At 40.6% G+C, this 17069-nt stretch overlaps 1 protein-coding gene across 1 annotated transcript in view; it reads left to right on the forward strand.

Moving 5' to 3' along the window:
* Positions 1-6465: 6465 nt before the first annotated feature.
* The window catches only part of TAF4 (TATA-box binding protein associated factor 4), a 148872-nt gene continuing 138268 nt past the window's right edge, over positions 6466-17069 (forward strand). The window contains exons 1-2 of the mRNA XM_036752090.1: positions 6466-6938; positions 7573-8712. Coding sequence (XP_036607985.1) covers positions 6635-6938; positions 7573-8712 — 1444 coding nt within the window. The 5' untranslated portion in view covers positions 6466-6634. The remainder of the gene's footprint in view (positions 6939-7572; positions 8713-17069) is intronic.

The raw sequence follows: 17069 nt of genomic DNA on the forward strand, positions 1-17069 counted from the left end.
CAGTCATCCTGATGAATATCTGTTCACTGCATCCAGATGGCTCTGGAGGAGAAAGTGAGGCTGGTGACCTTTCACATCCCTCCCTCACTCAAATCAAAGTCAGCTTCAGGTCATGTCATCATTTCCCTGATGCCATGGTCCTCTTCGAAAATGAAGGACACATACAACCCGTAAGTAGACCAAGCTGCCTGAATGTGGACCCAGCTACTTGGGTCTGGCACATGGTAAGCACTTAATATATGTCTATTGATTCATCAATTGATTCATTGACAAGGTACTGTAAGAATGGTGTCAAGAATGGTAAAACTCAGGATGAGTTGAGGTTGTCTAGGAAAGTTAAGGACAACAAAAGAATTTTTTAAAAGCTATATTAGGAAAAAAAGTTAATTATCAAAGAGAGGAAAAGACTACTCTTAATGAATGGTTTGATGATACCTGCAACAGAAAGAAGGCAGAATTTTTCAATTTTCACTTTGCTTCTGTTTTCTCAGTCAAGGAGAAAGATATTGAATTAGAAAGAATGGAACAAAAAATGGCTTATATTATTCTCAGGAATACCATGATCCAAGAGAATTCCAAAGGACTCATGATGAAAAAATACTATTCACTTCCAGAGAAAGAACTGATAGAGTCTGAATGCAGATTGAAACATACTATTTTTCACTTTATTTTTTTCATGGGTTGGGTTTTTTTTTTGGTCTATGTTTTCTTTCACAACATGACTAATATGGAAATATGTTTTGCACGATTGCACATATATAACCTATATCAAATTGCTTACCATCTCAGAGAGGGAGGGAATTTGGAACTCAAAATTTAAAAAAAAATGTTAAAATTGTTTTTCACATGTAATTGGGAAAAAATAAAATGTTATTCAGAAAAAATGGCTAATAATTGATATCTGGTTTTGTTGTTGTTCATCCTTCATTTTCTAAGAACAATGACATCATGGGATGAACACCTTGACTTGTGTGTGAATTGGATTCAAGTGAGGCAGAATTGTACAAAGTCATCAGCCTCATTTTCTCTTCCAGAGTCATTGAAGTCCAGTTGAAAAAAGTCAAGATGACTTGGCTATGGCCCAGGATGCAGTGGATGACCTTGGCATTTTTAATACCTGACCAAGCTCTAAGTTGATATCCAGGATAGGTAAGGAGAAAGTAAGAGTGCTTCTAGTTGCTTTTGAGTTCATATCAACTGGCCCAGATGAACTACATCCTTAGCTACCAAAAGATGTGACTGATGTGATTGCCAAGTTAATGCCAGTAATATTTGAAAGATTGAAAATGGGAGATATGTTGTAAGACATTAGGGCAAATGTTATCTCAATTTTTATGAAACAAGAGGTTTGTGATTATTGATTTCTAATTGTAGAGTATGTTATGGCATGGTCCAGTCTGTTAGGTAGAGAAGTATCCAAAAAAATTGACTAGTCTCTTGAAGAAGACACTAATACCATCATATTGGGTTTAGGAAGCTGACCTAACTTGACTTATTATTTCACAACGTAAAGTCATCCTCATGCAATATTTATTTATCACAACTTTGGTTTATTAGTTTTGGAATTTATTTACTACAGGAAAATCTCCAAATACAGATGCCTTGTTTCTTAAAAAAATTTTTTTCACATCCTTCCCTACTTTACCTAATGGGGTGTTCAGGAAGGACAAGCACCTCTGGCATGAGGGCCTGCCAAGCTTTTTCCAGGGCTGCTTATCTACCTTTGGTGCCCACCTGACTTACCCACCTGTCACCTGTTACTCCAAGAAGCCATAGTGTGCCCAGCAGTCATACCCATCCCTACAGATGGGCTAAGCCAGATTGAGGGTAACTGACAGGCCTCAAACCCATTGGTGAGTTAGGGAGATGTTTACTCCAAGTATGTGAAGACTTTTCCTAGTGGAATGTGAATTTGTTCCAATGGCCATGAAAGTGGCTCATTACTGCATCCTGGACCATCACTAGTCATCTTGACTTTTATCTTGCCACTGGACTTCTATGACTCAGGAAGAGTGAGGCTGATGACTTTGCGAAACTCTGCCTCATTCAAATCCAATTCCTGCACAAGTCATCACCTGTGATGTCATTGATCATCTTCAAAAATGAAGCACAAACAACAACTGCTTAGTGATGTCAAATGTTTATAGCTATTCATAGATATTGATAAAGGTCCTTTATATTTTCCCTTGTTTTAGCTGATTTTTTCTTTATTGAATTTAGGAATATGATTTAAGTCCCAGAAAAGATACTGTTTTGGGTGGATAACTGAACCTTTCTTATGCAAACCAATTTATTTTTAAAAAATAATTTTCTGTATCACATCTATTTAGATATATTTGGTGTGTACACACACATACACACACAGTTTAGATTTGTATTCTTTTTCCTTGTTCGTATTACTGAGGCTGATTTAGATTTGAGCAGATCACATTGCTAACAAAAAGTAGATTGAGGCAATTTCCAAACAGTAGGAACTTGGTCTAGAATACCAGTGTTTCTTGAAAAAAAAAAAAAGTACCAAGTCTCATTAACAAGGTCTATTTACAATAATTCCGTGTCCCCAATTACCATCAAAACAAAGAAACAACTCTCCCACCTTCCCACCCTCCCCATGAGCACCTCTTATGGGGACAAGCCAGGAGGTGCTTAGAATATATTGAAGTTAATTTAGATCATTTGCTTTGTGAGTGCAAACTTGTGAGTCCAATGTTCTTTTCCTTATATGTGAATGATTTTATTTCTTGCCTGATAATATATTCAAATGTACAATATCTACCATTTATCATAGTTGGTGATGCCACATTTGGAACATGGTAAAGAAAATCTGACAACACTGTCAATTAGAACTAAATGCTATATAAAGGTTGGCTGGATCAATTTTACTAACTGAAAAATAAGGGAAAGGGTAAAGACTTACTCAAGTCCCCATTTTATCAGGCAGAAGAAAACTATTAGATACAATTAGTATGCATAGCAGCGCTGCATCTTGGCAGGATCATAGTACTGAGCATTCCTGGTATTGAAAGGTTAAAGCATTTAAACATGTTTTAAATTTAGCACTCCAGAGCTCAGGAGAAATCTATACGTTAATAAAAAAAAAACCGTCCAAAACCTCAGGGGCTAGTGACTCTCCTTGACCATATAGGTCCTTTAAAAACCTATTTCCAATTCCCACCAATAACCTTTCAATTTAATTTACCCATATTTATTAAAACACAGTGCTGTGCACCAGGAAGGCATTGGAGGAGATAAAATTTAAATAGGAAATGTCTGCCCCAATGGAGCTTACAGCTCAGCAGGAGTACAAGAACCTAACAAAAATCTCCATAATACACAATATTACACAAGTGCATTAGTGAAATGCAAAACAAAATGTTATGTAGGTTACAAGGGTTGTTACAAACCTCCATGGAGGTAGCGATATTTCAGTTGGACTTTAAGGATAGAGAAGTAATTCAACAAAAGAAGGGCCTCCCAGACTTTCTTCAGGCATAGAGAAAGGTAGGAAGACTAGCACAAGTCTTCAGAGGATTTAGAGAAATCCATTTTACTTTAGAAATACATGCTTAAGTACGTACCTTCGTAGATGAGACAAATGAATCAGAACAATGGTAAGAGGGTAGGAAATTTATCTAGAATCTCAATGAACACTTGGATGTTTGAAAATTAAATAGGTGTTTTTCTGAGTTAACACTATGCAATAAAATGTGTACATGTAGACAGAACAGAATCATACTGCATCATACTTCAAGTGTATGCATGCAAGGTAGCAAAATAAGACTCAGTTACTAATCACTGACAATTGTTTGTTCCACACAACGGATTTAGCAATGAAACCACTCACTCTAGAATAAAGTATCTGTGTTTTTTTTTGGGGGGGGACTAGCACATTTTAAACAAAGGAAATAACATTTTTACCAACTTTTCTCCACCCCCAACATAGCATTAAAACATTGATTTACAATACTAGTTCTCAGTAACTATATTACAGTAACACTGAGCAAGGAACAACAAATGCACAGTAAACTTTTTAAAGCTACCACCATTCATTTAAAAACCAAAGTTCTTCAATAGGAAGCACGTAGCAACTATTTGACCTTCCATATTTAGACAAAAAGAAACTACCACCCACACAGCTTGCCTCCCCACAGCCCCTCTTTACCAGAAGCAGGACACATTCCTCCTATTGTAGTCTAATAAAACTAGAAGTTACCATGTAATTACCAGTGTTTCCTTCTAAGCTACTTTGTCATTCTAAGTCTGAACTGAAGATCTGCTTTTGGAGCTCGTTATAATCCCGACTTTTTTTTTTTTAAAGAGGAGTAATGAAGGTGATAATTTAAGGCTGTATTATTCACTTTATAGATGACTTTACCATCTCCAGTTTCTCCCCTGCATTTCCGGTTGCTAGTCGCATCTCCACCAAGAGGTAAGGGAATAAAGTACAATTCATTCTATTAAGTGGCTTGTTCACAGGTCTGTCAGTGTGGAGGGGGATGACAAGCCAAGCTTAAAAACATTTTCTTTATTCATTATGTCTCCATTAATACATATAAGGGTGAGTTGGTATGTAAATAAGTGACATAATATAAGTGGTAGGCTGGTTACTCTACTCAGTAATTACCTGCGTTTTTAAGTGAGGAAATCACTCTGAATTATCCCTTCAGCATGGGTACGCACAGGAGGCACACATGTGGGGACAATGCTCATAAACCTGTGTTTACGGTTTTCATGCGTGCCGAAATAAGTAAAAAATGATTTAAAACCAACCTAAAGTAACCCCCTGGGGATCGAGTAGTCAAGCTTTATGATCCTTTCAGATGTCACTTCCGATCAAGTTAACCCGAAGATAGTTCAAGTTTGGCCTGCTCCGCTGTCAGGTACATTCATTTCCCTTTGCAGCGGTGGGAGCAATCACATTGCCTCCTCAGAGCCTCGTTCCGCATCCTTTCCACTCCAAGGATGCGCAACTCTGGTGACAATTATAGGACTGGGATCCCCGGCTGGCCGCGAACAACATCTCTCCCGGGGTGGGGGGGGGAGGAAGACCTCTCTCCCACCCCATTTCCTCTGGAACGGAGGAAAAACGGCATTCTTGCCTGTCCCGAGACTACTCTTCTCCCCGACGTAGCAAAGCCTCCCAGGGCCGCCAAGGCTCCGGCGCGAAGGCTCGGGCGCCACCCCGCCCCCTTCTCTCCCTCCTTCCTTCAACCTGCTCCAGGCTTAGGCTCCTCCTCAGCCCGGCGCGGGGGAGCCCCACACAAACAAGCCGGGAGGCGGTGCAACCGGGATGACTCTTCCGAAAAGGACTCCCCCCGCCTCCCCCCAAATCTCTCCACCTCTTGAGGGTGTTTCCCCTTCCGAGGAAGGGAAAGGGGTGTGTGTGTTTGGGGGGCGGGCGAGGAGCGGGGTGGGGGGGTGGTTTGCAGACTCCGTGGGGGTCAGTGACGAGAAGGGGGTGGGGAGTTGTCAGCAGCGCCGAGGGGGGCGAGGACACCCGTGAGTGGAGGGGAGAGTGAGAGACACCCCCTTCTCGCCTCCACGCCAGCGGCCCCGAGCGAGCGGCGGCGCTTCCCCCCTCTTCAAAAAAATACCCCTACAACAACCTCCTTTTCCGACACGAGTGACGAGGCCGAGGCGCAGCCCACAGCCTCCCCCGCCCCACTTTCTTCTCTCCTCCCCCAGACGCTTCTTCCCACAGCGCAGCCCTGTTTATTCAGGAGAGCGTCCCGACAGCGACCCGAGCAGGGGCTCCGGGGGTGGCGGCGAGAAGAGGGGAGGGAAGCCGCGCCGTGCGCGCGGGGTGAAATGGCGGTTGGCTTCGGGGTGTGCGGCCTCAACCGCCGTTCTCCTCGTCCCCCATCCCCCCCATCCTCGTCTCCGCTCCCCCGCCTTCCTTCCCTCCCTCCTCCTTCAGCTCAGGCTGGGCGGGGGTGTCTCAGTTACACGCAGCTGGCAAGCGGCGGCGACGGCACAGGTGCGGGGCGGTGGCGCCCTTCACCCCTCGCTCGCTCCAGCCACACTCAACCCGCAGCCATTTTGGAGCAAGCAAAGACAAAGAGCGAACCACCGCCTGTCGCCGCCGCCGCCCCACACCAACTCCTCCACCCCGCCCCATCTCTTCTCCCTCCCCCGCCCGGCCCGGCTGCGGCGCTCCCGCTCCGACCCCTCCGCAGTAAGGCCCCGGGGCCGCCTTCTCCGCTCCCCGGGCATCAAGCAACCGCCGCCGCCAGCGGCAAAGCCTCCGCATCCGCCCCTCCCCCCCAGCCACCACCATAGCCGAGGTCGTCGCCGCCTCCCTCCCCACCCACCCTCCACACTCTTTCCCCTCCCCCCGCCCTTCGGTATCCCGACTGCTTCCCCTCTCCACTCTTCAATAACGCTCGCAGCCATTTGCCGTCGCTTTTAAGCACGCCGGGCAGCCAATCAGAACGGGCTGGAATCCCGGGGCCGCGGTGACGCGCCGCCGTGGCGCGCTTGCGCGGCGGCCGCAGAGGAACCTCCCCGCCTCCCTCCTCCCTGGCGGCCCTCCTCCCCTCCCCGTCCCCGGCTCCCCTCCCCCTCCCCCCCTCCCTTCCCCACACAGCCCTCCTCCTCACCCAGTCTATTAGCCAAAGCGGCGGAGTAAAAAAAGATGGCGGCGGGTTCGGATTTGCTAGATGAGGTTTTCTTCAACAGCGAGGTGGACGAGAAAGTGGTGAGCGACATGGTGGGCTCTCTGGAGTCCCAGCTGGCGGCCAGCACGGCCCATCACCACCATCACCCTCACAGGACGCCCGAGATCCGGGCCGGAGGCGCCGGGGGGCTGGGGAACCATGTTGTGAGCGGCAGCCCTGGAGGAGCCGGAGTAGTAGGAGCCGCCGCCGCCGCCGCCGCCGGTGCTAATGTCCAGACGGAGAGCAGCAAAATGGGACTGGCCCAGGAGATCACAAAAGCAGGTAGAGCGGCGGCGGCGGGGGCGGCGGGTCCTGGCCGGGGGAGAGGGAGCCGAGAGGGAGCGAGAGAGGGGAGCCAGGGCCGATCCCCCTCAGCCCTGCCGACCCCCCTCCCCAGAGGGGGGCCTGACACCCTCCCCGGGGCACCTGGCATGAAGGGGCTACCCGGGCCCCGGGGAGCCCCGGACCCTCCGTGGGCGGGTGCACGGGGGAGAGGGAGGCAGAGGGGCAAGGGATGGGGGGTCCAAGACCCCTCCCTGGCTACAGCGAGGGGACCCTGGTGGTGTAGAGGGAAGGAAAGGGGGATCCCCCTTCCCCAAGGTGGCCCAGCCATCCCAGGGGGCGGACAGGGATGGGGTCTGGAGGAGCTGACATCCCGAGTACAAGGGTCTGACACCTCAGGTGTGGGGGGTGTCAGTAACGGGGGACAGGGAGAGCGCTCAGTTCCGAAGGGGGACCCCACCAGAACTGATGTTTTGCTCCCTCGATTTTTCCCACTCCCCAATTTCTGTCTCCTGTTAATATCTTAACACGTCTTGGCTGAAGTAATGCCCCCAGACCTCCTCCCCCTTCCCCTCCCCCCTCTTTTTTTTTTTATTTTATTCTCTCCTCCTTCTTCTTCTTGTTGTTGTTGCAGGGGCCGGAGGAGTGCAAGGGGGTGTTATTAATCACAACACGACCAGGTCCCAGGGTTCAGCTCTGCTGGATGGAACCTCCTCATCCACCTCCACCAGCAGCAGCAGCACCAGCACTAGCAGCACCACAGCAGGTTCCGAAGCTGCTGCTGCTGCTGCTCCAGGGGCTGCTGCCATCAGTCAGGGCAAATCGGTGGTCATCAGCAGCACCATGGCAACCGCCTTGTCCTCCAGAAACGGCAAAATCGGTACCACGACCACGGTGCAAACTTTGAATGGGAGTAATGTCGTGATGAACTCTCACCATTCAGGAAGTGCTGTCGCTTTTGCTGGGACTCCGGCTGCTGCTGCTGCTGCTGCTGCTGCACCTGCACCTGCTGTCACCCTAGTCAACAACGGACCAGGATCTGTGGTGTTGCCGCTGGGGAAGGGAAATGCTGTCAATGCTGTTTTGCCTTCAGCTTCTTCTAACACTGTCATCCAGACTTCTTCTTTCCTCAGCACTGCTGTGTCCTCCTCTTCCTCACCCACCGTTATCTCCTCCTCCAGCATTGGAAGTTCGGGACCTACCGTGGCACTAGTGAGGCCACCAATTCACACAGCAGGACCTGCTGCAGCTTCTGTTGCTGCAGCTACCCAGAATGGGAGCAATACTGTGATCAATTCAACTATCAGTGTGGGGAGTTTGCCTGTTACTGCTGCTGCTTCTGTAGCTACTGTGGGTTCTGGAGTTTCCCTTCAGGCATCCCTTGTGAACAGCCAACCCGGATCCAACATGCCAGCCACAGCCACCACACAGGTCATCAAATCAGAGTCCCCTAAAACTATAGTGCAGGCAGTGCCTCAACAGCAAACATTGACAACCAGTGGCCAGTCCACCACAGGGGGTAACATGATCATTGGACAAACTATGCAAGGTGGCATCCCCAATCCTAGTGGGATACCACCTCCTCCTCCAGCTCCTGGGACCCCTACAGGGATGGCTAAAGGCACTGCCAGTACAGTGACACAAAGTCTGCCAAGGACTCCAACCGCTACTACAGGTGGTATCCGAGCAACGTTGACTCCTACAGTTTTAGCACCCCGTCTGCCTCAACCACCTCAGAATCCTACAAATATTCAAAATTTTCAGCTACCCCCAGGTAAGAAAAGCATTGCAGTATTTATTGTGGTGAAAGGCAAATGATCCAGATACTTGACTTTAGTTATAAGTCATAGGGAGTTCTTATTCTCATTTAAAAGGGTAAGGTCATTTACCTTTTTAACCAGTTTCATGAAAAGTGTGTTATCCTGGTTCAGGTGACTGGGACATGCTAAGTAGTCCTGCTTTACAGACTTTTCTACTGTTTAAATCTTTGTATTTACATTTTAAGTCTGTCTTTAGCTCTTTCTACCCATAACATGATGGTGTTCTGCTGATGCATATTTCTATTTAATCTTCTTCATTGTATCTTTGAAGTAATTTTGTGATTATATGAATAAATCAAACATGCTGCTTAACCTCTGTCCCTGTATGCCCCTGCTGCCTTAGAAAGCTGACTGCTTGCTCTACAGCAGCAGGTATGTGTCAGGAGACAAATTACTTCACTATGCAAATGTACTTTAAAATAATGTTGGATTTAAATTTTTTAAAAAATTAGAGTTCTAGATGTATAGCCTTGTCCATTAGTAGTTTCTGCAGTCAGGTATAATGTGTCCTTACCTCACCATATATAATCTTTGTATTTGTCATCAACTGTTAGGAGTTCCTCAGATAGGGGACTATATGGACCTGGTTTCCAAAGGCGACAGAAAAATAGAATGACACACCCCCTGTTTTCAGGACTGCTTAATTAAGTCTTTGAAAGCTTTTACCCTTTTCAGGGTCTACTTTAAAAACTATTCAGATGTCAGAACAGTATAACAGTTTTTAAGTGAACATAAAAATGAGTCTATAAGGATCACATCGTTCATGGCTAATATTCTAATTCTCAACTGTACTTTAAATATTTTCCCAATATTCTCAGTATTCATAATATTTTTCAGTGCAGTATTGTTACTACACAAAGAACACCTAATTAAATTTTACTATTACTACCTAATGAAATCAATGGTGTGCATATGCTATTCGTTTCAGTAGGTCTTAGGGTAGTAAAAGTCATATGTTAAGAAACTACTGTCCAGGACATTTATAGAATGATGCTTTTATTTCAGAAATGCTTTAATATTTGTAGTAGTCTTAAGGAGTGTCTTTCTGAGTGTTTTATGGTTCTTAAGGTCAGACAGAAAAATACTGTGAATAGTATATAACATTCTGATATTTTTTTGAAATACTTAGGCATACAAAAGACCTTACCTGAAGTATTTCCTGTTTTTGATTTTACCCAGAGGTAGTATTTTTTAATCCAATATAAATAGTTATTTTATGAGTTAAAAACATTTTTTCCTTAAAGCTAATCCCTTAGTATGTAGTAATTGTATGTGTAGTAGTAGTAAAATCAGTCATGAAAACTTGGTACTTCACATGTCCCATAGTATTTTCTAAAAATAATGAGTGGCTACTTCAAAACAATTTTTGTATCAGTGAACTGAAAGGTTTCGCTGTCTACATTTAGAGGTTAAGAACCAGTGATTTGTAAAACTTCTGACTGGGGTCTTTTTTTATTGATGAAATCCTGAGGGTAGTTCCAAAGCCACTTAAAAAAAAACTTTTTCTTTCTTTTCACTTAGCTTTGACAAAATTAAAAACCCCAAAGAAAGGGTATTGACATTTTGTGCTGGTGATTACAATAGGCATTTGGGGGTATTCCAGAGTGATTATTAGCCTTAGTTTTCTACCTACTCATCTAATAGCAAGTATGTATTTGTTTAATCTTAATCCCTGTAACATAACATAATTTATAAAGTTTGCCATAGCCTTTTATCTATACCCATTTTCCTAAAAGATTGCCACACAAAAGACCTGCCTGTTTAAGTACTTTTCCCTGTAAGGTCCATCCCTGTGGTTTGTAGTTTAGTGCTTTAATTAAAATTGGTATTGTCATTGTTTGACCAAGAAGGTGCTTCAGATCATTCTAAGATATCTCTAGTATCTTATAGAGATACTAGTCTTAAATTAGCTTAATTGAGGTACACTTGTTAAGAAACTCCTAGTTACTATATCAATCAGGATATACAGTTTGCTCCTCAATGTCACATTCCTTAAGTGATGGTTCTTTTAAAGGAAAATTAATATTGGTTATACTTAGAAATAGCACTGCTTATAGACTACCTTCTGGTTTTATGTAATCTAGATTTTTTGGGGAAAAGTAGACCTATCTTCTGACAATATGGTGTACTAGGTTTTATTGATATTAAGGAGTTGAATCAACACCTTGGAAATATGGAACTAATTAGATCACTTTTAGTGAGAACTTCCTCTTTCATTCCTATGAGTGTATTGGGAAGGGAAAAGTGATTAGAGGAGTGCATGCCCTTTTGTTATTCTTTTACTAATAGTTTTGAGAGAGATGTTTATGATTCAGTTTCATTTGTAAACCAGATCTTTCTGGTGCAGGTTTGACAAGCAGATAACACTATTTGTTAAATCCTGGAAAAAAGTGTGAATTATTTGTTCTTATGGTTTTTGCAGTATTCCTAATATTTTGCACCAGAGAATAGCCTTAAGTCTGACGTATGAGTCACAAACACTGGGAGCTTGGCTCTAAGGTAGCATATATTATTTTCTTGATATTTATCGCAGTTATTTTAGGTATATTGTCACATATCTATCAAAATGTTCACATCATTTTAGAACTATGATACCCACTATTCATTTTTCAATGAAGTAATATTGCCACAGACCCAGGATGAACTTGGTGAAATTAACCTTTTTTTTTTTTTTTGGTGTTCAAGGAAGTAAAGCAAAGGAGAGTTAGTTAAAGACTACTATTCTTTTTCTTCTAAAATAACAGTTGTCTTAAATTAACAGTGCATTTTAATTTGATGCATCAAAATTATACATTTTTGAAAATATTATTTATGCTCTGTGAGGAAATTTTCTGAAAATATCCTTAAGAATGCTTATGAATTGGCATCATTTTCTCAAATTGAATTTTACACTTTTTAATGTGAATTAATGATTTATTTTGTAATCTTTTATTTAACTTTATTACTAAGGCGGTAGGTAGCCATAGTCTGAAGAAATTGATCACCTGGGTACACTTGGTGAATAGAAAGTTGACACTTTATATTTTAGTGTTACAAGTGTTATACTTTCAGATTTTAGGGGAGAAGTTTGTAAAGCCTTGTGCAAGTGTCAAGTAAACATCCATCTGTGCAAAATTTGAGTTTCATGTTAAAAACTGTTCATTCTTCAATAACATATTTACGTAGTTAGAAACTATTAAAGGGTAATAATATAAATGTTTAATATATAATTATACAACAGTCTCTTGTACAGAATTCTTACCTTGCTGGTTAGGATTTTGTAAATGAGGTTCTTAAGGAGTTAAACTTCATATTTGAATATTTGTATTACTGTAATTGCATTTTTTTCTTGAAAAACTGCCTTCTTACTTGTTAATGAGAGAATAACATGGAAAAATACTTTAAAAATATGGTAGCAAGAAATGTAATTGTCCCAAGTACACTGAAAAGTGTGCTTTGATACTAAAAATCTTATAAAAATTTGTAATGGAGAGGGGATATTACGATTTTTATTTTTGTAAAATTGAAGGTGATAGGATAATTAGTATGTGCACACATTATTTCTAAAATGACCACTTAAAAAGATTTTTAAAAAAATTCCTTAATGTTATCTGCTTGGCTTAGTAAAATAATGTTTTCTTTTGTGTCATTCCATGTACACTACTTTAGTTGAGTTGGATGCTCTGTTGTTGCTTGAAAGGGCTTGCCAATAATAAATTCTAAGGCTGAAATTTCCCTAATTTCTAAATCATTAATTAGGTACGTTTTCCTTTTCAACTTTTCTGTGACACTTGATATTTAAAAATGAATGTTTCCAGGATTAGTGTGTTCAGAAGTTCAGGTGCCTTAAACAGTGGCTTCCATCCATGGTGGGTGGTCTTGCCTCTTCTGCCTTCCTCTCCTTCATTCACAAAAAAGATCTTTGGAATCTTATGTTCTGTGGATACCCTTTGATTTTTGTAAAGCACTGGCAGCCTTAAAGTTTCTTCAAGTAAATTTTAAAGGAACCCTTGGAATTTTGCGAGTTAACCTTGAGAGCCAGGGCCATTGGATTGTTTCCTGATTTGCTGTAGACTTGTCATGTGATCTTGGAAAAGCTGAAACATTACTTGGTGCCTCAGTTTCTACAACTATAAAGTGGGGTTAATAGCTATTTTGTTAAGTGCCTTGAGACTCTTGAAATGTATTGCGTATGTGAAAAGTATTGTTTGTTATTCGTACTTCCATTCAATACCATAAAATGTTTACTGCCTCAAAAAATGCTTTTATAAAACTGCAGTAGGTCCTTCGGACAGTCCAATAGTAAACTAACCCAGAACATAATGTAATTTCTGGAGTTTTGTAGGACCCATTCTCTTACCTTCTTTAGTAGGTTCCCAAAATATTGGGGCACAAGCCTCCAGGTTAGTACTATCTTGATTACAGAATTGTAGACTAGGAAGAGACTATGTGACATGCATATATAAATCTGTCTTCAGATATAATGAGTTGGTGGGTCTAATTTTAGGCTTAAGGCTTTAACCAAGTTTTTCCTCTTGATGCTAGGTAACAGTGAAATTTGAAAAGGAAAAAAAAAGATACTTTTGGGGAGAAGGCACATGGACAGCACTGGACAGCTCTACTTAGCATAGAACACAAGTAGCTTCCCCAAGTATTCCTGGTCCAACTTGCCCTTCTCTTTGGGAGGAACTATATTTAAGGGTGAGCAGGGAGCTCATTCTTTGCTGTAGTATGTTATTGGCTTCTTTATTGACTTATTACTGTTGTTATTATTATTGTTATTAAAATTATCTCATTGATTGGGAAAGGGGTGTGGGCTTCATGAATACCTAGTTTGGCATTTTATGAAACTGGGGAATCTATCATGTTTTGGCAAAAATCAGCAATCATGACTTTGTTTCATTGTGAGATTACTGTAGAGACAACAGAGCTTAGTGGAAAGAGAGATGGACTTGGGGACAGGAGGAAACCTGGGTCTGAATCCTGCCTCTGACACTTACTAGATATGTGATGATGGGCAAGCCACTCTCAGAGGGTCGGTTTTCTCATTTGTAAAATGGAGAAAATAGTACCTACCTCACAGGGTTGTTGTGAGGATCAGATGATAGATATTGTGTATGTAAAGAGCTTTGAAAACCTTAAACCATCTTATAACAATGTCACTAGTTACTAATAGTAAATTATTGAAATGCGTAAGACCTCTGTTGCTGTGGTTTATGAGATTTATCTGAGTTATAAGAAGAAACTTTTAAAAGTACTTCATATTTGTCAAGTGATGTATAAAAATAAGTATACATTGTTTATTAGTTAGTCTTCAGTACAAATCTTTAAGGAAGCTGAGCAAGAAAATGTTATCCCTGTTTACAGAGAAACTGAAGTGCTAAGAAGTTAGTTAAACTTCTTGTCCACTGGCAAGCCTGTGCTCATCTCCTCAAATGATGCTTAAGACTTCCTGACCACACCATTCTAAAACTAGGATAGCAGTTGAGTGTGGACAGTTGAATATCTGCCTGCTATATGTGGTTTTGATTTGTACAGTGGACTCAGTTCACACCTGTCGTGTAGAAATGAAAAGACCCAGATTCATCTTGTTCCTTATTCAGTGAAAGGTGATTCTTGGCATATTCTATATAAACTATTTCAATATATAAATTTAAGGTTCTTCTCATATGAAATAAGAAGTTGAATAAAACACGTACTTTTATAAAAGTTATGTGGACTTATGGAAATGCATTTAACTGATTTAAAAAATGTTGAATGTTCTGAAGCACTGATTTAAAAGGAGCCAGATAAAATTGTGCACGTGAATTTGTGTGTGTGTGTGTGTGTGTGTGTGTAATGTATTTTGCAACTTTCTTAAAAGTATTACTTTTCTTTGTTGGAATGATAACCAGGAGTCTTACTTTTTTCTCAGAGTCTAGTTTCTTTGGAGGCCTGGTTTCTTTGGAAGTAGTTAGAATTTAGGGCTCTCGCTTTTGAAACTTGCTTTTTGTGATGATATATTGGAAGTTGGCAGCCTTTCAAATATATAGGAGGGATTTATTTAATCAGGTCTTCTATAGTAGTAAAGTTGTTAAATTAATAAAAGGAGATTCATGCAATTAGGACTTTATGTTGTAATTCTTGACATACCTTTCAGAATTTTTTTTAACAATTTTGTTGTAATATAAGGAACTTCAGGTTTTTCCTCTCCATAATCAACAGACAAGCATGCATATACAGTTATTTTAAAACCTTTTACTTAAGAGTCATCAATCTTTAACACTGCTGTAACATAGACAAGATATAGCAAAATTGACATTTGAAGTTAGGAATGTTGTCTAATGTTGTATATTTTTTGAATTTAAAATTTTGGTTTCTACATTTCCTTGATTCTGACTCTCAAAGGCAAAGTGATATAAAAGTTGTCATCAAGTGAAGAATAAATTCTCATAACTAATGTCATTAACTGGCATAGACTTCACTATCTTTTGTGGTTGATTAATAGCCAATTTCATTAAAACCATAACTGTCCCTGTGTTTGCAGATTTTACTTTTTATGCTTATTACCATTCTGTAGAACAAAAAACTTAAATTTATTGAAAGCTTTGTACACTTAAAATAATGGTAAATATTTTATGGAAAGATTGATTAGAGAAAATAATATTCTATTCCCCTTCTCTTCCTATCCTTTATTCCCCATTTTAAAGCTATGGTTTTGCTTTTCTATTTTGAGCTTTGATTTCTGATGGGAACATAGGTCTCTTATATTTTCAATTTAGAAAAACATCTACGATGAGAAAAGTAGGTAGTTTCCTTTTTCGAAATCCAAACTGGTGGTAGCGGGGTTCTAACCTAAATGAGTCCTTCCTTTTGTTCTTGTTTTGCATATACCAATGATTTAGCTTTCTCATTCTATAAAGTCATTCAAATATAGTGACTGGGAAAGAAAGTACCAATATATTGGGTTTCTTTTCTTTTGACATTTTGTTCTTACTAGGGTAAAAGAAAAAAAAAACAACACCCTGGATTATCAAATTTTAGAGTTGGAAGAAATCTTACAGATCATTATTTTTCAGCCGCTTTGTTTTATAGATGAGGAAACTGAGGCTTAGAAAAGGCAAATTGACTTGCTTAATTAAGGTCATATAGCCAAATGTCCAACTAGATCTTCTGAGTCCTGGTTCAGTGTTCACCACACTAACACCCTAAATAAAAACGCAAACAGAAGAATAAGTTGAAAGCACTGGAAAGGCTATTTAATTATTAATGAGCTTAAAGAAAATATTTTTAAGTAGTACTAGTAGAGTGTCTTTAAAAAAAAGTGGACTTGAAGCCGGAAAAATCTGTGTTCTAGCCCTACTTCTGCCATTTACATGATGGTCTTGAGCAAATCATTTAACCCTTTTGGGCCTGTTTCCTCATCAGGTAGAAGGAATCTGTTGGCAATGTTTGTTCTTCCTTTGTGAGGAAAAGTATAAAGTACTGTGGAAATGTAAATTCTTATTTTAATATTATAGATACCATTCTAACCTAATTTAGTTAATTATCAAGTATTATTGTGTAATTGAAGTGGGGAAATAGTTCTTTTGTAGAAATTTTACACATCATGCTTGAGTATTTACTGCTTTTAAGTTGAAGAATTTTAACATTTTGTTGTGTAATTTATTATTTTTGGTTTTATATTAGTTACATAAGAATTCATTGAAGATAGATCCCTGAATGTTGATGAAGCACATCTCATAATATCTTACATTTGTATAGTTCTTTGCCACCAACACATTGCTTTCACATAAATTGTTTCATTTGATTCTGCAGTAACTCTGAGTTAGGATGGGCAGGCACTATTGTCACCATTTTACAGATAATGAAACTGAGGCTCGATAAATCATAGAGCTGAGATTTGAAGCCAAGTCTTCTGATATAAATCTAGTCTTCTTCCAGGATACCATGCTCTAATATTTTGAAGCATTAATGTCAGATTATATAAGATGTATGTGTTCCTAAAATGCTCTTCATATGAAAGCATGTTGACATTGAATAACCACTTTATAAATATTAGTCACATTATGTCATCATTTCAAAGAAAGCTCTGAAGTTTGGGAACAAACTATATTGTTATTCATTTGAAAATGATTTACATATCTCTTCCCTATCCACTTCCTTGACTATTTACCTTTATAGTGGGCAAAAAATGGTACTCTGGAGTTATAATTTCATGGTGCTTAATTTGGAGCCAGTGGCTCTGAGTTCAAATTATGGTTCTACCACTTCATGATTGAAGTTGGACAAGTCATCAGTTCCCTGGACTTTAGTTTCCTCATTAAAAAAATAAGGTGGATGGACTAGATGA

The sequence above is a fragment of the Trichosurus vulpecula genome, chromosome 3 (assembly GCF_011100635.1).
Source record: "Trichosurus vulpecula isolate mTriVul1 chromosome 3, mTriVul1.pri, whole genome shotgun sequence".
Lineage (NCBI taxonomy): Eukaryota > Metazoa > Chordata > Mammalia > Diprotodontia > Phalangeridae > Trichosurus > Trichosurus vulpecula.